The following is a 21,344-nucleotide window of genomic DNA, read 5'->3' on the forward strand; positions in this document are numbered from 1 at the left end:
CGCTATTTCTAACAGTATGTTTTGCACTTATTTTGTAACTTTTTAATATAAATTTATTAATAATACTTAATCTCTTGCTTCACATACATAGCTATGATAAAATCTTGTAAAAAATCTCACATTATGTCTCTAATCAATCTTTGACCATGAAAACAGCAAAATGAGATAGCTTTATGTATTTCATGAAATATGCAAACTTCTTTTTAATACCATATATTTGAGTTGACAAGCATAAATGAAAGTTAGAAGATAATAGAACTACCATGGGATTATAATGCGAAGGAAATAAAGAATTTCTAGCCTGAGAAGAGATTCAAGAAAGTAATTTTAACTTACTAAACAGTTATGTATCAAGATCAAAATAAGTATGATTTTAAATCTTTGAATCACTTTTAAAGATAACGGCATAAATATTTCAGCTCGGGCCATTTTCTTATGGTTAAATCTTGGGGAAAATGAACTTTTATTGCTAGTCATCACCAGAGCTTCTGGTCACAAAATATATCTGCATTCGAGTCAGGGAAACACACCTTCTCAAATGACTATAAAAGAGGAGTTTACTCACAAGAGTGAAGTATGAAATTTTCTACTTCGTACCGTCCAGAAAATTGTCATAAGAAGTATAACAAATGTCTTGAATTCAATTTTTATGAAGTAAACTTTCTTTAACCTTCAAAAGTCCTAGGTCCTTTTATTTTATACTATATGAGAGACAATCTAAGAAATATTCCAGTGTGTTATGACACTCAATGTCTCAGATATCAAAAGAGAAGAAGAAACAATTGATTATTTTTTTTAAAGAGAAGGGAGACCACCGCCAAAGCATGGGAGGGACAGTTATTTCTCTGTAGATAATGTCATGTGTGGTATACAGAGAGATCTACAACACAGATGCACGTGTGGAGGGTCCATATATAACACGTACAGAGCATAAGGAAGAATGTAAACTTTTTGACAACTCTGGTTGATATCAAACTATATATAATTAAGATATATGTCTTCCTAATCAGATTTTGGCATGGTAGAATTTAGAACAAATTTCATTCAAGCAATTTCAGTATAAAGAGAGCTAGCTACTAAAATACACTCAGGAAAGGTAGATTTTTGGTTCCCTCTTTGTTATGTGAATATACTTTTATCCTTTTCTTCAAAAGGTTGTATGATAACATATTCTTGTTTTAGTATTGAATAATAGTATTAACTGTGCTCAACACCTACGATAAAGACAAAGTTTTACTTCTCTTTGTATCTGATAAATTAGCCTTTGGCATGGATAATTCTGAGGCGCAGAATTATTTCATGGTGCTTTAATTTACAGGATAATTTGAATAGGATAGGTTTGAATTAAATGGTGTAGCTTCCACTCTTCTGCTAAACCAGTGGCGTTCTGTGTCCCAAATAGCTACACTGTTTACAGGAATCATGCCAAGAGATGCATCTTTTACATTCCTTTTAAACAATTTTAATAGTTTCCTTTCCATTGAAAAATAATCACTGGCATCAATCATTCTATTCTGAGTGATGCTTTTAAATTAAAAATACCAAATAATTTTGTGCTGTGTTTTTTGGGTAACAATTCCAAAAATGCCTCACCTCATTGAGCATGAATTTACCAGCATTTTCAGGAGAGGAAACAAGAGAAGGAAAGGAAGGAGAGTGTCAGATTAAATCAAATGCTGCAAGATCCTTATTGAAAAAGATTCACTGAGCAGCCCGAACAGTGGGCAGGTTTTCTTCTTCCTTTAATGGTGACCCAATTCTCTGTATTTGGTGTAATCCATTTTCTGGACACCCTCTTTAGTATAGGGCCACTTAATTTTCTGCTATAACAATTTATGTGAGCAGGCGGTAAAGTTTGATTTTGTTTATTCTCCTGTTTGTGGGAGGAGAAAATTGGAGAAAAAGCAGTGAAATGGTAAATGTGTTGAAGTTACTTATGAAGCTGCTTAGAATTTTCTGTTGGTTCTGTCTCTTTCTTCCTTGCAAAACATGATGTCTTATCCCCTGCCCAGTAATTATGCTGCCTCCACGAAGGGGAGACGGTAAACAAACCCCGCATTGACTTAACTTCATAACTATGAACATTTTTTCTAAAAATAAATCAATGTAAATGAATAGAGTTTGATTAATAATTGACCATTGGAAATAAGCTTGGGATACAAGCTAAAACAGTAGCTGAATTTGAGACTTGTGAGAGATTATTATTGATTTAAAAGGTAGGTTGGTTTCCCTAAAGATTAAAAAAGTAAAATGGACACCTTTCCCTGTATAGGTTAAAGAAGAATAAGTAAGTTGAATGTTTTTCTTTTTTTCTTAGGCCTTGCTATAGCAATAACCTTCTCATAGTAAACGTAACTATGGCTGCAGTGGCACTGGAATGGGAGGGGCGACAGCTAAGCTGAGATCTGAAAGTCTAGTAGGGCCACGTGTTGAGTGTGTGGTGTGGGAGGAGGAGACCTACAATTTCTGGGCAAAGGAAGCATTTTCAAAAGCCTGGAGGCAGGATGTTTGAAAACGGGGGTGGGGAGCTGGGAATAGTGGCAAGAAATGGAAGTGGAGAAAGAAGCTGGAGCCAGATAGGTGCTGGAGGGCCTCCTAACCCACACCGAGAGTCTGGAGTTGATCTTCCCTGAGAGCTGTGGAGAGGCACTGAGGGGCTTCCCCTAAGAGAGCCTGGGATCTCACTTACCCCGGTCTGGAGCAAATGGACAGAAAAGGCAAAGGACAGGGAATATGAGGAGCAATCTGGTGAGAATTTAAGACACTAAAGGGGTCACGAAAATCTTCAAAGTCTGGTTACATTTCATATAATGTTAAGTATATATAGTAGAATCTGATTCTTTGAATATTAACATGTGATTGACCAAAACACACCGTTCAGCCACCACATTGGGAAGCAGGGATGTGCTGCATTATAAAGTCTGAGTCCACACACACATGGGTCTTACTTTTAACTCCTTTTCATCATAGAGTCTGCCTGCACAGTTGTTTTCTTTCTTTTCAGAATTAAATGAGATAGCGTATCACAAACTTAACTTTTTCTTCCTGTAAATCAAAATACAGGAAGTCAGTGAAGCCTGAAGTTTGATTTTTTTTATCTTCATTTCTTTTCTTAGAATTTTCCAAAAAAAAAAATATATATATATATATTAATAAAATCAAAACCTCCCAGAGAAACTCTTTAGTTTAACTGCCTGCCCTTGCCATTCTTATCATACTTCATGAATCACTTTTGTGCTAACTGGATTAAATTCACAAGAACCAGTCGAGCAGTTTCACAAAGCTTTTCCAAGGAAGATTAAGATCAAAAATACATATTTTTCTTCTATTTAAAGTTCATGGCAAATATTTTGGTACACTTAAGTCTTAGAAATAATCTCTTAAGCAGTTACTGTTTTTAGAAAATGTATAGCAAGTGATACATCTGATATTTAACATTTCTATTTCAAACTTAATGAAATGTAGTGATGTAAAAGAGTGTTAAATAATACTTCGTTGTTTTGTTGTTATTGTATCTATTTCCTGCACATATAATTAAGTGCACTGATAATATCGAGTACAGAGCAAAAAGTAGCTCCAAAGAGTCTTAGGTTTTTTACTCTTAATAAGATGACATTCCATCTCTTTTTACTCTTGGCTATGAAGACATATAATATGCACTTTATAGTAGGTGAGAATGAGAAAAGTATATATTATACATACATATGTTTCTTAAGTATATATGTATAATTGAAATAAATAAAAAATCAAGTAGACTTGGAATGATTTTGTTTTAGTCATTAACTTTTGCAGAAGACATTACTTATTTTTTAAATAGAAAGCTAATTTAAATTACTCCTTACTCAGAAAAGGTAGACCTTGAACTAGCTTTTAATTCAGATCAATTGTTTAATTGTTTAATTGATCTGAATTAAAAGCTAGTTCAAAGTGGGAGTGGGGGGTGGACTTGAGAATTCCTACAGGACGTGAGATTGAGGGATACTCCAGGGCTAAGACTGATACTGAATGATCTGGCTTGGGACTCAAGCAGAACAAGCTTTCGGGTATCAATTCCTAGATTGAGCTTTTGTATAAAATTTTGTTTGATGAAAGCATGTCATGATCTACAGGAGTGTGTTCAGCTTCACTGATGAGGTGACAGTTTTGGCAAGGAGGTGCGGGTTGTCTGAGCTTCGTGTTTTCTCAATGTGTCTGTGAAGTTGAGGTGCTTCGTGTCCACCTGGGTTTGAATTTTTACACTTAAAATCAGGTGAAGAGTCAGGAATAGCTAATTTTATGACATTTCTGCCATCAGCATAGAATGTATGCTTTAAGTTTTAGCTTCACTTTTCTAACCAAGTTCTTTCTCCAGGAAAAACAAACACATGCTTGCATCTCCCCTTGATATATTATACAACATTATCTTAAAATTATGCTGTGATTTTGAGCTATTTTGGACCATCTGATTTTTCCCCTACATAAGGCTGTGAAAGGTGTGTTTGCTGCCCTGTAACAAATAGCAGATACCTGAATACACAACGTCTTCCCTAGAATCAACTGTGACTTCTGTGACTTTTGATTTCCCTGTGGTAAATCACAGGGCAGCCAAATATTTAAGTGGAAGACAATTGAAAACCTCCCCGCTCCCTCCACTGTTTTCGTCTTAAATTGCTCTCCAGTGTTTGTTCTGTGACTCTTGTTTCCCTCTCCCTCTCTGCAGTCCTATCACACTCATCAGTATGTGGCCAGAGCACTATGAGTGAGTATTCACAGCGTGCAGGAGCCCGTGTTCTGATCAGGTGTTCGCGTGGGGCTGATTACTAAACTCTTGGTCTAAAATAATATTCCTGCATCCTGGGTAACAATCCTAGTGGTTTTCTTGCATGGCAAATTCATTATTTAACTAAGCTAACATTTCTAATAGCAATAACTCTCAATATTTGGGCTTAAAATTGTTGCCTTTTTTTTCCTTTAAAGTCCCTCTCAGTCTCCTCAGCTGTTTCATGATGACACTCATTCCAGGATAGAACAATACGCCACACGGTAAGAAGCTCTGACCCAAGCCTGCTTCCACACTGATGACTAAAGTGTATCTGTTTCTAATTAATGTGACACCAGTAGCTTATACGTATCTTCATTTAAGGAATGTCGTTTTGCAGGAGTCGTGATTCCAATATATTTGGAATCTGGGCTCTCATCTTTTCACGTTGCAATTTGCACTTTACCAAACACCTGCTGTACATCCTATGAAAAGTAAATCTCAATAGGGTGTGATTATCCAGCTCATGAAACTCCAAACACTGAACAAGCAGCATTTAGATAATGCAAACCAGTTTCAGCCAGTGAAAGTGGGATTGAAAGCATTTCCAGGAGATGGTGCACATATGAATTACAATATGTAATTAAATTTATGCTAATGCCTTAGGACAGGACTTTATTTTGAGAGTCCCTAAATAATATAAAATGCAAACTGATTTTGGTGGCAGGCCCAAATTCAGTGAAAAGGCCCCTGCAGATACCTGAATACACAACGTCTTCTTTTCAGAAAAGTGGCACATACTAAGCGCCTATGGTCCCATTAACTGGCTATGTATGTCTAAAAAGGTTCAAGCAGCATAAAAATAGTAACATTTGAATTGGATCTGACCCAAGTATAATTTTGGGAAAAGACAGACTGGGGCAGATGGAAAAATATAGTCGAAATCGTTGAGCTGGGAAGGGACATGGCTAGTTTCCTGAACAGCAGGGAGGGAGGAGGAGAGCAGTGAGAGAGCACGGGGCCTCGGTGAGGTCTGATAAGGAAGGCCCAGCTGCCCAGGAGTCGGATCATGTCCTTAGGAAAAGGGAAGTCGGAGAGAGACTTAAAGCATGAAAGGGACGTCTTCAGATTTCTGTGAAAATGTAACCCTCACTTTAATGTAGAAGACCAATGAGAGGGCTAACTAGAGCCTAGGTGTGGGAGATCGTCAGGACAGCGGTCCCCAGCCTGTTTGGCACCAGGGACCGGCTTATGGAAGGCAGATTTTTCATGGATGGGGGGTGGGTAGGCAGAGCTCAGGCAGTGAGGCTAGCAATGGGGAGTAGCTGGCAGCTGTAAGTTAATCACCACCACTCACCTCCCACTGTGCTACCTGGTTCCTAAGTTTCATGGAAGACAGTTTTTTCATAGACAGAAGGTTGGGAAGGATGGGGGTTCAGGGATGGGTGAGAGGTGGAACTCTGTGACCCGCCTCCTAATAGGCCAGTACTGGTCTGTGGTCCCGGGGTTTGGAACCTGCCAATTTAGGAGACTAAACAACATGGCATAAGACCAAGGCCTACAGGCTTTAAGGCAATGTTAATAGAAATGTAACTCAGCATTCGATGTTTTAATTTGACCATCTTGTTAAGAGATTTGTCCCTTTCCATGTTGTGTTCGAATTTTGACAATTTAAGAATGATGGAGGATATGCCTCCCAGTTGACCATGTCCTGTGTGAGGCCACATTATCTAACTGCTTTTCTTTATTTTGCAGACTGGCCCAAATGGAAAGGACTAATGGGTCTTTTCTCACTGATAGCAGCTCTACTACAGGAAGCGTGTAAGTAAATCGTGAAATCGGCATTGCCTGGGAAAGCTGTGTCTTTTGTTACAGCTATTAGAAATAATTGTCATTGACTGTGGCTCTGCATTTTGATCCCAATCAAAACTGATTAAGTGTCCTTCCGTAAATGTCCACATAGATTTTATACTTTCAAGCCACAATAGCATAAACTGGGTATGTTTATTTACTTTGTTTTATATAAATTAATGAAAAAAATCCTACATTGGTCAACTAATCTACCTTAGAAATATCAGATTATTTTATTTAGAATAACAGGAATATATTCATTCCCTTTGTCTCAGATCTGTTTGTTTTAACACATGGAATTCCACAGAATTACATGCCCTTGCTGTAAAATTTCTCTCCCTTCTGTTAGTTAACATTTCTCCATGATATCTGCGTTTACCAGTTCTGAACACACACGCGCTTAGACACATCCTCCCCACCACCCTTCTCGAAAAGTGTGAACTCCTCTGACAATATTTTGTTTTATTAGCAACTAAGAAAAGACTCGTTGACTTCAGAATGCCTGTTGAAACGCTTTCTAGCTAAACGTTTTATCTTTGATTTGCCCGTTTGTGAATAGTCAACTTGTTGTGGAACTTTCTCAGCAACTATTTTATCTCTGATTACCCGACTCTGTGTGTCATCTTACTTTAGGGACTTTTCTTCCTCCTCCTCTTTCTTCTCCTCTTCCTCCTCTTCCTCTTCTTCTTCCTTGGAATTCATGTTTTTGATTCTGAATGATATCTAGAAGATTTCACTAGTCTCAAGTTTATGTGACTTACAACAGGCTCATTGCTGTTTGGATCTAGCAGGAAGCTGTAAGGTAGAGAGAAAAGTTGTAGAACATTTGAGTTAGAGGGTACAAGTGTTTTTGGTTACATGGATCACTTTTGTAAGGCTGGGTCACAGCTATCAGTGTGTCCATCACCCAAAAATTATTCATTGCACCTGTTAGGTAGATTTTGCCCCTCCGCTCCTACCCGCTGCCCTCTCTGTGCACATGAGTATTCATCAGTTAGTTCTAATCTCAGAGCGCGTACATGTGGTATTTGCTTTTCCATTTTTTAGATCGGGGTCCTGAAACTTCTTAAACAGGGAGCCAGTTCATTGTCTCTCAGACCATTGGAGGGCCGGATTATAGTTTAAAAAAAAACTATGAACAAATTCCTATGCACATTGCACATATCTTATTTTGAAGTAAAAAAACAAAACGGGAACAAATACAATATTAAAAATGAAGAACAAGTAAAGTTAAAAATGAAGGACAAGTAAGTAAAGTTAAACCAATATTTCAATAGGAACTATGGGCCTGCTTTTGGCTAATGAGATGGTCAATGTCTGATTCCATATTTGTCACTGTTAGTCACAACAAGTGATGCAAGTGTGCAAGAGTTAGTCTAGATCTGGTTGGAGATTTCAGATGTGTCATTCTGGAAAAAGTCTGTTCACAGACATAAGTGCTGCCAAAGATGGTTGCCATTTTGAGTGCATGGTTCCTGAGATTAGGGTATGTCTCAGAGGGGAGAAATGCATAGAAATTAGGAAGGCTGCTTGACTTGAATGCGTCTTCCAGAGAGTCACAATTCTGAAATTCAGCCAGCTCCATTTGGTAAATCATATCCACATTTTCAATGTCAATAGAAAATGGGTTACGGAAAAGCTGTGTCCTGTTCATGGAGACGAAGCTCTTTAAATCTAAATTGGAACTCCTTTTGCAACTTTTCCAGTGAATCCACACATGTTTTATTTGGGAACGCAACCAGTGGTTTTTCCACTAACAGATTTTGAGTTGTGGGGAGATGGCAGAAATTTTCCTCCTTCGCTTGTTTGATGAGGAGGCCTAATTTTACTTCAAATGCTTTCACATGTGATTGCATATCACAGATGAGCTTCCCCTTTCTTTGAAGTTGCACATTGAAACTGTTGAGTAGCTCTGTTACATCTGTCAGAAAAGCAAGGTGCCATGTCCATTCTGCATCATTGAGCTCTGGTACTTCTTTGTTTTGTGAAAGCAGAAAAGCTGTAATCTGTGGAAGTAAGTCATAGAATTGTTTCAAAATTCTCCCTCGACTCAGCCAACAGACTTTTGTGTGGTATGGAACATCTTCACAGGCAACATTTAGCTCAGACAGAAATTCCTGAAATTGTCTGTGGTTTAGTGCATTACCTGTAATGAAGTTAACACAAGATACCAGTTTTCATAACAGAGTCCTACTTCAGTGATTTACTACACAGCGCTTGTTGGTGGATGAGGCAGTGTATGGCTGTTGGATGAGAATGGTTATGTTTGTCCATCTCTTAGTTAATGCGAGCAATTACTCCTTTCTTCAACCCCACCATGCTAGGAGCATCATCAGTTGTCACACTGGCTAGTTTTGCTCAGTCCAGCTCCAAACTATTCACAGTTTGGCAAACCTTTTCATAGATATCCTCTCCTGTAGTTGTTCCTTTGATGCTTTGCAGTGCAGCAAGCTCTTCTATGACTTCAAAATAGTCATTCGTCCCACGAATAAAAATTAGAAGTTGTGGGCAGCACCTGTGGCTCAGTGAGTAGGGCGCCAACTGCATATACCAAGGATGGTGGGTTCAAACCCGGCCCCAGCCAAACTGCAACAAAAAATAGCCAGGAATTGTGGCGGGCTCCTGTGGTCCCAGCTACTGGGGAGGCTGAGGCAAGAGAGTCGCCTAAGCCCAGGAGTTGGAGGTTGCTGTGAGCTGTGATGGCACAGCACTTTACCAAAGGCAATAAAGTGAGACTCTATCTCTACAAAAAAAAAAAAATAGAAGTTGTGCAGAATCACAAACATCATTACTTTTGTCAAGTGCCAAGGAAAAATAGGAAAGTTTTTTTGTGGAGTTTTGCAAATGCTGATGCAAATTGTCTCCCATTTCTTCAATCCTTCATGTAATTGAGGGTCCTGAAAGACTCTGAATGAGGGGTCAGTGGCTTCTCAAGACAGCTTTCTGCTTCACACTCAGAACTGTATCTAGAGGTAACCAATGTCAAGGTAATAGAAATTTTGTTGCTGTTGAGAAAGATTAAAAATGAATTCAAGGCAATTTAAGCAAAAAGTGGTATGTTAGCTGATATCCATGATACTTTTAGAAATTATTTTCTTTCTTAAATTCTCTACTTTACCTCTAGACATCTCTTGAAGTTTTATTATTCCTGAATAATAACAGTGATGATACAAAAAAAGCCACTCTGCCTCTTCCATAGAACATGCTCAGAGCCGGGCACTATCTCAAGCACGTTGCCCAACTTTGTTTAATCCTCATAAAACCCTTTGAGAGAGTGCTTCACATTGTTAGCACCATTTTACAGATGAGTAAATGGAAGCCCTGAGAGGTTAAAAAGCTCGCCCAAGGTCTCACAGTCAGTCAGTGATGGAGCTTGGGTTCAAAGCCATGAGTGCTGGCTCCAGGCATGGGGTACCCTGGCCAAGCCACCGCGCTGTCTCTGCTGTATGGGTCAGAGGATGTGCCAGTCTCTCCATTCCTCCGGGAGGTCATCACTGCCCTTTGCCAGTTCTGCCTGGTCTTATCAACACCCCCTTTTCATTCGAGACCTAACCAGGTTTTCAATTCAGAAAGTTTTCTAAGCCAGCAAACTGCTAGATCAAAATCAAACTCTTAGGTTTGGTTTTGGGTGAACCTCAGCCACACAAACATTGAGCAATAAAAGAAAGCCCTATGCTTTGAGGTAAGAATGTTGAAATTTGAGTTGTAATTCTGTTTTTATGAAAGACCCTTTCACTCATTTTGGGTCTTCAGAACCAGCCATTCTGCCTGTAGTTTGAAACTCTTTCCTAAATTGATCCATCGGAGAAATTCTCTGACCCCCATTGCTTCATCGTTCCTGGAGTGAGTCAATTATTTGTTGTACCTCCACGTATCATGAGCTAGAATATGAACCACTATTAATGGCTTTTTTACCATATATAGACCCAATTCCCAATACTCCCTGTTTCTCTGAAAGACTAACTCTGGACAATTTAATAAGAAATGAATTTTAAGGGTACTAAGTATCTTTGAAGGAAGCATTGAGCAACCATGTGAGTCTCAGAAAGGGCCAAAACCTGTGATAGTTCTGGGGAATCTCAGGAGGAGGAAGTCAAGGACAATAGTTCGGTAAGCCACTGCTGGCTCATTCCCATCTGCCCTCTCCCCTAGGGTGACAGTGTTTATGTAGAAGGACTGAATGGGGATATGTAATTTGTATATCTGAAGCCTGGAACCAAATAATCCTTAATAGGAAGGAAATTCTTGTTATTTTTATCTGTGTCCTGTCTACTTTCAAAAGCTCAATGAATGAATCACAGTTCTTTTGTCATCTGATGTGTACTAATTTTGTAATCTAGATAGTATTTACTATGTGTAACTTAATTATAGTCTAACCCTATTCCTTCTGATGGCTTTGTTCACACAGACCTATATTTTTGCAACGTTTTCTATTTTAACACAAGACACCCGATTGATGTCTAACGACCCTAATCTGGTAACTCATGCTCTCTCTGCCTTTAAAGAGTGTGCTCTGGGTTTTTACTGTGTATAATTAAGAACTGGAATGTATCTATTTTTATATTTAATTTTTAGACTTAATAATGTGTGAAAAACACTTAAGACTAAAATTGTACATTATACGTAAATGATTTTTAAATTCCTATTTTTGTGAAAATCGCCATAATTATTTTCCAGACACCTTAATGAAAGAATATAATGATAGTGGTGATGATAATTATAATAATATATTAAACCCCATCAACTGCCCCAGAGAAGTGAACCTCTATAAATTTTGACAACAAAAATGCATCTCAAATCTAATTTCAGCTCTGTAGAAGAAAAATTTAGTTGCTTTAATATTGAGCACTGTATTTAATCCCTGATGCAGGCACTGTATTCATGTTCTAAGGGCGTAAATAACATAATGGTGGTTTGTGATATTGGAGGAACTCCGTGTTATCATCTCTGACCAAATTATGGCCACCAGATCACCAGGCAGATTAGGAGACAGGTTTTCTTTTAATTCTTGTAATTGTTCTGTTACTTCTCTCTTTAACTTTTTCGTTCAATCTTCATTTTCTTTTGGGTATATTATCCACAGATTTCATATAATTGTCTTTTTAACCGGCACAAGAACCAGTTTACTTCTTATTTATTGTAACACCTGAATCACCATCTTATTTTTATTCTATTTTGCACTGTCCTCACTCATTCTTTGTTTTGCCACGTGGACAAAGTGCTTTGCCTGTGTAAATGAATGGCTGGGTTAGTAGGACTCTCAATAATGTTCCACTGTGGTTGGACATTGAATATTATGGAAGGTAGGAGATTAAACCCTGTCTACAAAAGACTTTTTTTTTTTTTTTTTTTCTGATTTCTGGCTGACTGCTTGTGACTCTTTCATATTAAAATATAGACATCTCCCAGGGATTTGTACGAATGTTTTTTTGTTATTATTTTTCAGATTCATGTCTTTTCAGTTTCTAACTATATGCAGATCTTTCTCATCCTGACAAGTATTTACGAAATGTTCTACTGTACCCTTATTCTGCTATTATTTTATTTTGTCTATTTGTCCTGACCATATTCAGCTCTGTAATTTCCATCCTCCTCTGCTGCTTCTCTCCCCACATGCGCTGGTGCCTCCAGGCGTCACTGGCTTAGTGCTTCATGGTCCTTTGCTACTTGGTGTCTCAGTGGTGTTGAGCCCTTGGCTCACAGCCTGCTTCTGCCCCTGATAATATAGCAAGGTTAGGGCATTGGGCATTTACCTCCTATCAGGAAAACACACCATACACACACCCCTGCCAGGTTTCTGTTTGATTTGGCTAACTGGGCAACTGAGGAGCTTTTCAATCTGCTTTCAAATGCTTCTGTCTGCTTTGGTGGAGTACCCACTCTCTCGTCTTCTTCCCCTCACGCTTCTAAACCTAGATACAGCCTGGATTCTTCTAGAGGTTCCCTCATTTATTTCCCAATGATGCCGCATTTTCTCAGGAAAGGAAATCACAGGATGATGCCGTAGGTTACTCTAATCCAGTGTTTTTCAAGCTTTTTTAAAATCTCACAGCACACAGACCCTATAGTTAAACTTTCAGCGCAGACTTTCACTATGGCAATCAAACAAAAGGTAATAAGAAAGAACTATACTTACTGTGCTTTGAACTTCTTTCACAAATAATTTAATTAATGATCTTTAAAATTTTTCATGGCACACCAGTGTACCACAGCACGCCAGCTGAAAATCACTGCTCTAATCTTCATCCCATTTGTGTTCCTTATTTCACGTTTCTAACTATAAGACTTTCACCCCAAATCCCTTTTGAAATTTATTTGACAAAAGCCAAAAGATGAGGTATCTCTGATCTTAACCAAAGCAAATGAACTTAGTTTAAATGTAATACATATGTATAAACATATACACGTATACCTTCTATATCTATATATATCTAGAGAAGGACAGAAGGGGGGGAGTTTTATTGATAGAAAAAGCAAAATGAATCAGGTGGCTCATCTGACCCTCAGTCTGGCTTCTTGGCAAGTGTAACTCCGTAACACTTGTTTTTCTCATTTGCTACATCATCTTTCTCTGATCTCAGTGCTCAGGACAATGCTTTTCTAATAATGTGCTAATCTTCAGATAAAATTTCCAGTCCCCGCTTTGTCAGTGTAAAGTGTGATAACACCGAGGTGAATTTTCAAGTCAGAAGCCCAAGATGTAGAGCCCTTGCCCAGCATCAGATATTACTAATGAGTTCAGGGGCACAAGAAACCTCAAGGTTCAAGTGGAGTTGAGAGGTCCAGGACTTGCCAGCACCGTCTTATAGCAGGTCCTTTCTGGCTGCGTTAGGACACACTGTGACCCCAAACTACCAGAAGATGTCTCTAAGGGATAGTTACAGCCACGCAGCCTACGTAGGTGGGGACTGCTCCAGTCAGGGGACAACTCCATTTTATACTCTAATAGCTACATAACTTACGTGAGGTTTTCCTGATGTCCCAGCCTATAAATTCATATATTCCAGGGCTTATGTGCAAAGATCTATCAAAACAGACCAAGGACAATCTGCTCTAAAGTGATCTGCTACCATGAGTTGGGAGATCTCTCTTCTAAAGAAAGATCTCTCCCATGAAAATCTGGGCCCACCGTGAAGCATCCCTTTGCCATAAATGTGTCAATTTTGTCTGCTTTATTATGCTTCCACCCATGTCAGTCATTAATTCAGCCACATTGCTGCTAGTTACACATTACAACTAGTTCATTAGACAAGTAGTTAGATAAGTGAGAGAACCCAAGTGAATTGGGTGTTGTTTCTCATTCAGATGCAAAATGATCTAGCCTAAAAGTGACCTACTGATAAGATCAAGTAGAATATCGGAAGATATTTCATAAAATCTACAACTATAATTTGTGCTGATTTATTTAAATAAAAGCCATAAAGATTACAAATCCCATCATATGGGTTACAATGCATTTCAAAATTGCTTTCAACCAGATGCTAAAGGCAGCTTATTCTTACTCAATGGTCTTTTAATCCACTCTCTGGGCATTTGCCGATTGATTTTTGCCTACACTGTCTTTTATATTAACTGTTTGAAGGTTGTGCCTTATTTTTATTTCCTCTGCTGAGTAAACTCTCTCTTCTGAGGTTTGTAAGGTAAGAGCCGTTAGGCTCTGAAATGTTGGCTTATACATGGATACACATGTGCTGTTAGATGAATTTCTTCCTAGAGTTTTAAAAGCAAAGTGATGGCCAGACTGAGCTCTAAGGCAAACTTGGCCTGGCCGCCATCTTGGTCATCGTTGATTCTGCTTCCTTTGTGTCCAGACACGTCACTGTGCAGTTGTGAGCCTCTGGGTCTGTTCCTTTGTCACTAGGGAGGACGAGCACGCCCTCATCCAGCAGTACTGTCAGACGCTCGGAGGGGAGTCCCCGGTGAGCCAGCCGCAGAGCCCGGCTCAGATCCTGAAGTCAGTGGAAAGGGAAGAACGCGGAGAACTGGAGCGGATCATCGCTGAGCTGGAGGAAGAACAAAGGTGGGTGAGGCCAGGGAGAAGAAAATACATCATCTCCTCTCTCGTGTGAAGTCCAGCATGGCCGCTACCCATTCTCTGTCCAAGAAATCATGGTAGAGTCAAGTTAGAGGACATTACCAGATCTGTGACTGGGGGTTTTGTGACGGCATCTAGTTGGTTAAAGCTACAGTTCTATTCACATATGCCCATCTGACTGTTCATACAGATGTTGACATAAGGATATAGCATGAGCTAAATTTAAATTTGAAGCTCCCAGATAACTTTGGAGAGACGACAGCAGTGACTCCATTTTCGTTTTCTGCATCAGAAATCTGCAGGTGGAATATGAGCAGCTGAAGGAGCAGCACCTGAGAAGGGGGCTCCCCGTCGGTTCACCTCCAGACTCCATCATATCTCCTCACCACACGTCGGAGGATTCAGAACTTATAGCCGAAGCCAGACTCCTTAGGCAGCACAAAGGACGGCTGGAGGCCCGGATGCAGATTCTAGAAGATCACAACAAACAGCTGGAGTCTCAGCTCCACCGCCTCCGACAGCTGCTGGAGCAGGTAGGGTGTGCAGAATTCAGTGTCGCACTTCCTCACACCACCTGTCCGTTGCTGTGGGGTTTGGGCCAGGTGTCAGTAGAGATAAAGAGGTCCACTTTAAATGTCTCACTTCCATGGTTAATTTAGACCAGCTTAGAAACCACCCCCCACCCCCACATGTAAGCATTAAATCCTCTCTTGCACAAAAAATGTGTTTGCACAGCTTATGGTGAAATTTCCCAAGCTGACATTGAAATCTATCTCCACTCTGAATTGTTTGTGGGGAAAGACATATATCCGCTTAAATTACACATGGGCAGCCTCTGTGGAGATAAAGGGAGAGCAAGTGACCTGAAATCTGCATCATAAAGTTTCTTCCAGTGAGCCAGAAACACTGACTCCAGGAATAATTATTTTCTATTTTCAAGAAATCAAGTAACAGATGGTTATTAATTTGCCACTGTTATTCCCTAACACTGTACCACGTTTTGTGGCAGTTGCTTGCAAACTTTCCTGACAATAAGAAATGCCGTTTACATGATGATGAATATACTTAGAGGATGAGTACAAAATAATACTTGCCTTTATAGGAAAATGTCTACTCTGTTTTCTATTCTTTTTCCTTTCTTCCTCCCCCCCCCTTCCTTTCTTCCTTTTCTTTGTCTTCTGTTTTTCTTTCTTAATGCTGGTCGGGACCTAGTGAGTTGATTCTACAACTCATCAATCCGTAATAGTTTGCAATTTTGAAGAATACCACTCTGTGGGATGTAACAGAAGCCTCGGTATAGTTCCTGCCTGTGTCCGCAGTCTTGTTAGGGACCATAACAAGATGGGGACATATATAACAAGCATGCAGAACAAGGTAGTATCACATGTAAGAGACACAACACACCACAGAAGATTAAGTTCTTGATCACTCATCGTAGCTGGGACTCCTGTCACAGAATTAGTGATGGAGAAACCTTTGCCACAGGTTCAGAGTGTAGGATCCACAGGGGCCAGGAGCTCCTGTCACTTGCAGAATCCCTGCCATCAACACTTGTGTGGTCTGGAGCCTTTTTCTCTACTGCAGCCTGGGGCCCCTAGGCAGTGTGAAAGGGGGCCAGAAGTGATGTGTTGACTCGAAGCAGAAACAACTTTCTCTCCAGTGATCTTCTCAAATTTCGGAAAACCATCCCTTCGCAGTTGCCATGTCTTTTTTAACTTGTCAGAGTAATTGAAAACAGTATTAATTTCTGTATTACCTACTCAGTGGGCCATAGGCCACTCTTTATAGTTGACCACATACTTTATATGTTTCATGCTGTTTCAGAAATTTGTGTGAGACTATTCTGTGGAAGGCTTACTTCAGAGCCTCCAGCTTCTGTACCTTTAGAAAATAAAAGTTCTGCAAGAGCAACCCAAGTCCTGGCTTTCTAGAAGCTGTCTGGAATGTTTGAGTGTACTCACCTCAGTGCCATTTGCATACACTGGAAAACTACTTTGTTCTTACTACAAATTTAAAGTTTCCAAATCTCTCTTATATAGATTATGAAGTGTAGGCTGGGCATGGTGGTTCATGCCTGTAATCCTTGCACTCTCGGAGGCCAAGATGGGTGGATCACCTGAGTTCAGGAGTTCAAGACCAACCTGAGGAAGAGTGAGACCCCCGTCTCTAAAACTAGTTGGGCGTTGTGGCAGGCCCCTGTAGTCCCAGCTACTTGGGAGGCCGAGGCAAGGGAATGGCTTGAGGCTAAGAGTTTGAGATTGCTGTGAGCTATGACACCATGGCACTCTACCAAGGGAGACAAAGTGAGACTCTGTCTCAAAACAAGTTACAAAGTGTTAGTGTTAATAACTTAGTGCATGTGAAGAGTCACAGCAAAAGGAAGCCATATTTGAAACCTTTATTTGCCGTGGCTTGTTGGTGCTCTTGGTAGAGCCAAAGATTCTTCTGCTCACTCGTCCCTTCCCCTGTTCCCTCCGTCCCACTAGACAGCACTGCGTAAGGGTTCGTTTGCCTTGAGAATTGCGCAGTATTGCTCATAGACATAGCAGGTATCTCAATGGCTCTGTGTATCCCAGACTGTAGGACTCTTACCTCTTCTTAACAGTTCGTGTGATGAATGCCACGAGTAGATGGAAAATTCAACTCTGGTAGTGAAAACTTGCAAAACTACCAGGCTCCAGTCACTAGAGAGTTACTAAAAAAATCTGTATCAAAAAAAATCATAACTTTTGTACTCCCTGTATAGTGGACCACATTTTCTAATTTGATCATATACTTGTCAGCGTACCCACCACCATTTCAAAGATTTATGAAAGCGTGCGTTTACAAAGTATTTACTAGGTGACAAACTCTTCTCGTCATTTTAGATACAGTAATTCATCACTCCCCTCCTAAAGCTCTGTGACACAGCCACTGTTATTACCATCCCTGTTTTACCAATAAAGAATCTGAGGCACAGAAGATTATATAATTTGTCCAGAATTACACAACAGAATTGGAATTAGAATCCAAGATATTGGAATCCAAATTCATAAGCTCAACTACTCTCTAATAGTGCCTTTAAATATAAGCTGATCTTGAAATTGGATAAATTTTGTATATTAGAAGCCTAGTGCTGGTTTTTTAAAGATGAATGAAATATGTTTCTAAGTTCACTTGGCAGTTATTCAAATAATAGAGAGCAAATTGAAGGGTTTAAATGACATCAATAAATCAGTCTTGTACCATAACCCAGTGAGTTCTTTGAGGTGCCCAAGTAGAAAGGGAAGGATCAGTTGGTACTCAGGTGAAATACCAGCAGCCTCCTCCCCAACTGAGAATAAAATGTACTTGAAATTGTGTGAAGGCAAAGAACTGTATTAGTTTTAATTACCCAGGGCAAGGGAGGGGAAGTTGGAAAGGGAATGTTTTACTTTATAGTCATTTGAATCCTTTCTCTGCTGTGATTCCAGCCTGAATCTGATTCCCGAATCAATGGTGTCTCCCCCTGGGCCTTGCCCCAGAATTCTACTCTGAGCTACCCACTGGATCCAGACCCTGGCCCACAGTTCCACCAGGCAGGTCAGTATCCCCCAGACACAGCTACTTTGTGCTTGGCTGTTTGTGTGGTTTCATGATAAGTAGCATTCTTACATTAGTGCCTTGGGCATGAAGAGTTTTGTATTATCTTTGGGCTGAAATAAGTGCAAATCCATTTAAGGAATATCAAAAAATACATTTTTCTGGCTGGTCGCCCATAGCACAGTGGTTATGGCACCTACCACATACACTGGGGCTGACGGGTTCAAACCTGGCCAGCTAAACAACAGTGATAGCTGCAGCAAAAAAAAAATGGCCGGGTGTGTGGCAGGTGCCTGTAGTCCCAGCTGCTTGGGAGGCTGAGGCAAGAAAAATCACTTAAGCCCAAGAGTTAGAGGTTGTTGTGAGCTGTGACACCATGGTGCTCTACGAGCGGCGACGTGGTGAGACTCTGTCTCAAAAATAAAACAAAACATTCTTTTCGAATAATAATTGGGAGGGGATTGGTGTGCTCCCCCTTAACGGGGACAAGGTAAGAGCATATGGAACACCTCTTGGGTGCGGGACACAACTACAAGAGGGACTCTATCTAACAAATGCAAACATCATAGCCTAGTTGTTTGTACCCTCACATTAACCTGAAATTAAAAAAAAAAAAGAATAACAAGCCGTAATGTTTGTTTATATAATGTGTAGTAGTGGGTTAAATTTTGGTGACCCTTGAAAAAAACCTGCCCTTTCCTTTTGGAATGAGTGAGAAATTATTTTTTATTTGCCTTGAGAATGGTTCTTCTTCACTGCCTTCTTTTTTAAGGCACATTTTCTATTTCTAAAGTTTCACCTTTGTGCGTATTCAGTGTGATACTCAGCACTAAACCATTATACCAAACATGATGGTTTTCCCTGACCGAGTCTTGGTGCTCATTTGTCTATTTTTCTCCATCCACATCCGTGTGGACACTCCCTACCTATCCCGTCTGAGGCAGAGGCCCTGCCCAGCTTGTCACCGCCTCACCCTGGAAACTTGTCACTGATGTTAGGAAGGGCTCAGGAAACTAAGTACTCAGGAATGACAGTTTATTTTTAATCGAATCCAAATTCTAAAATCTTACTGTAGAATTTTAATGAAATTAATTTACTTGTGGGAAATCTTTTAGTGCATTAATCAGAAGAATAATAAGAGAATTGATTATAGAGTAAAAATACACATCAAGGTAAAAAGTATCATATGAGATACGATTCCTTTGTGGCAGGATAAGCTAGCCTAGGCCAAAGGCTCCAAAAACAAAGGAAGAAGGAAAAATAAAATGAGCAGAATATATTTTTGTATGAAAAGTACTCTCAAATAATAGATTTCCTGCTAGTTGAAATGATATGAAGTATTACTTATTTTTCAGTCTTGGTTTTCCCTTGGTGAATGGGTTCTTTCTACACAAACATCTGGTACATTGTAATTACAGGAGAACTTCCACATTGACCACCCACACCTTCATTGACCGCCCCCCTACCTTGACCTAGACTGACATGCTCCTCAAGTAGGTGTCGGTACAGTTGGCCTCGCTCTGTAGGTCGACCACCTCCATATGTTGACCAGTTTGTTACAGTGGTTTGAAAGGTCAACTTAAAGAGGTTCTACTATATATAAAATTATATTACCAACAAATTAATACAAAAATGATTTCCATATTCTCCCCTACAGCTGTCGTTTTCAATGAGAATTTTTCTCACATTCATAATTGGAGGCTGCTAGTAGTATTATCTCTTGCATTTGGGTTTTGATGAAAGTCCAGACATGAGTTTTAGGAGATGGTTGTTCTTTTTGTGTGCTGTCACAGCGGGAGAGGAACTGCTGGCCCCGCCGCACGACACCAGCACTGATCTCACGGAGGTCATGGAGCAGATCAACAGCACGTTCCCATCCTGCTGCCGTGAGTATGGGGACCGCTACGCCACCACTATGCTTTCCCTGCCCTTTCTCTTTTTCTGCTTGCAGCCTTTTGTCTTATTTGGTGAAATAACAAAAACTGGCATTAGAAGCAGGATTGAATATTATTTGAAAATAAGGTGTACATTACATATGTTGAGAACGAATATGAAACTCAGCCTCAATACCATCGCATCACAGGGATGCGGTAACAATGTAGTCCTGCTTTTTGAGATTCCTCAATCTGCCTTATGAGTGACAAGATGAAGATAAATAAGTCTGATTTTAAGAAGAAATTATGTTCTTCAATGCAAGCCGTCATAAGAAATGTGTATTACTTCAAAGAAGAGCTTTTATCGGCATGAAAATAGCCTGTCTAATGTAATTCCCTTTCTTTTCTTCAGACATTGTTCTCTGATGTCATCAGATTCTAGTACAGAGAGGGATTATTTTCCTTTTTCAATTTTTTCCCTTCTGGTTCCTTTTCTCATGAAATAAAATCGTCATTGTATAAAGTCCAAATAATTTAAAATATCACAGATTGTGTCCCTGTGAATTTTCCATATGAACAACTAAGATCCAGAAAACAACCCAAAAAAAAAAAAACAGTCAAATCCCAGAGGAGATTATAGTGCATAAAGTTTACGTGCAATTTAAAGTAGTTGTCTAATACGTAATGATTCGTATGTGTTCACTTTTGTCCACATGTTTTCTCTTCAGCATCTTACCACCTTGCAATTTCTGCAGAGCTCTCACCTAAACACTTCTGCTGTTTCTAACAAAAACTGCTTACTTACACAGATATACATATTATTTAATGCTAAAATTATATATTTAAATAATATTCTAAGGAATATTAAGATATGATTTATTTTGAGGGGGAATTTCCTCTCACACTCATGTTAAGTCTAGGCTGTCACTAAGCCAGGATCTCATATAAACTATAGCCTCTTATTTTACCCTTTTCTGTCATCTCCTTAGAAAATACCATCCTAAGTGAGAAAAAAGGTACTATCAGTTATCAGGAGTATACATAAATAAGATATACTGGCTTCATTAAAAAAATTATTCTTTTGGGGGCGGCGCCTGTGGCTCAGTGAGTAGGGTGCCGGCCCCATATACCGAGGGTGGCGGGTTCAAACCCAGCCCCGGCCAAACTGCAATAAAAAAATAGCCGGGCATTGTGGCGGGCGCCTGTGGTCCCAGCTGCTCGGGAGGCTGAGGCAAGAGAATCGCGTAAGCCCAAGAATAGAGGTTGCTGTGAGCCGTGTGACGCC

General features: G+C 39.7%; 1 protein-coding gene across 9 annotated transcripts in view; it reads left to right on the top strand.

Annotated features, from left to right (window-relative positions):
* UTRN (utrophin) overlaps positions 1-21,344 on the top strand; it is a 533,531-nt gene that overhangs the window by 503,564 nt on the left and 8,623 nt on the right. For all 9 annotated transcript variants that reach the window (XM_053590883.1, XM_053590887.1, XM_053590886.1 and 6 more), the window contains 7 exons: positions 4,700-4,738; positions 4,957-5,022; positions 6,494-6,559; positions 14,451-14,609; positions 14,917-15,157; positions 18,077-18,185; positions 19,979-20,071. In XM_053590883.1, coding sequence (XP_053446858.1) covers positions 4,700-4,738; positions 4,957-5,022; positions 6,494-6,559; positions 14,451-14,609; positions 14,917-15,157; positions 18,077-18,185; positions 19,979-20,071 — 773 coding nt within the window. The remainder of the gene's footprint in view (positions 1-4,699; positions 4,739-4,956; positions 5,023-6,493; positions 6,560-14,450; positions 14,610-14,916; positions 15,158-18,076; positions 18,186-19,978; positions 20,072-21,344) is intronic.

Source organism: Nycticebus coucang, chromosome 5 (assembly GCF_027406575.1).
Source record: "Nycticebus coucang isolate mNycCou1 chromosome 5, mNycCou1.pri, whole genome shotgun sequence".
NCBI lineage: Eukaryota > Metazoa > Chordata > Mammalia > Primates > Lorisidae > Nycticebus > Nycticebus coucang.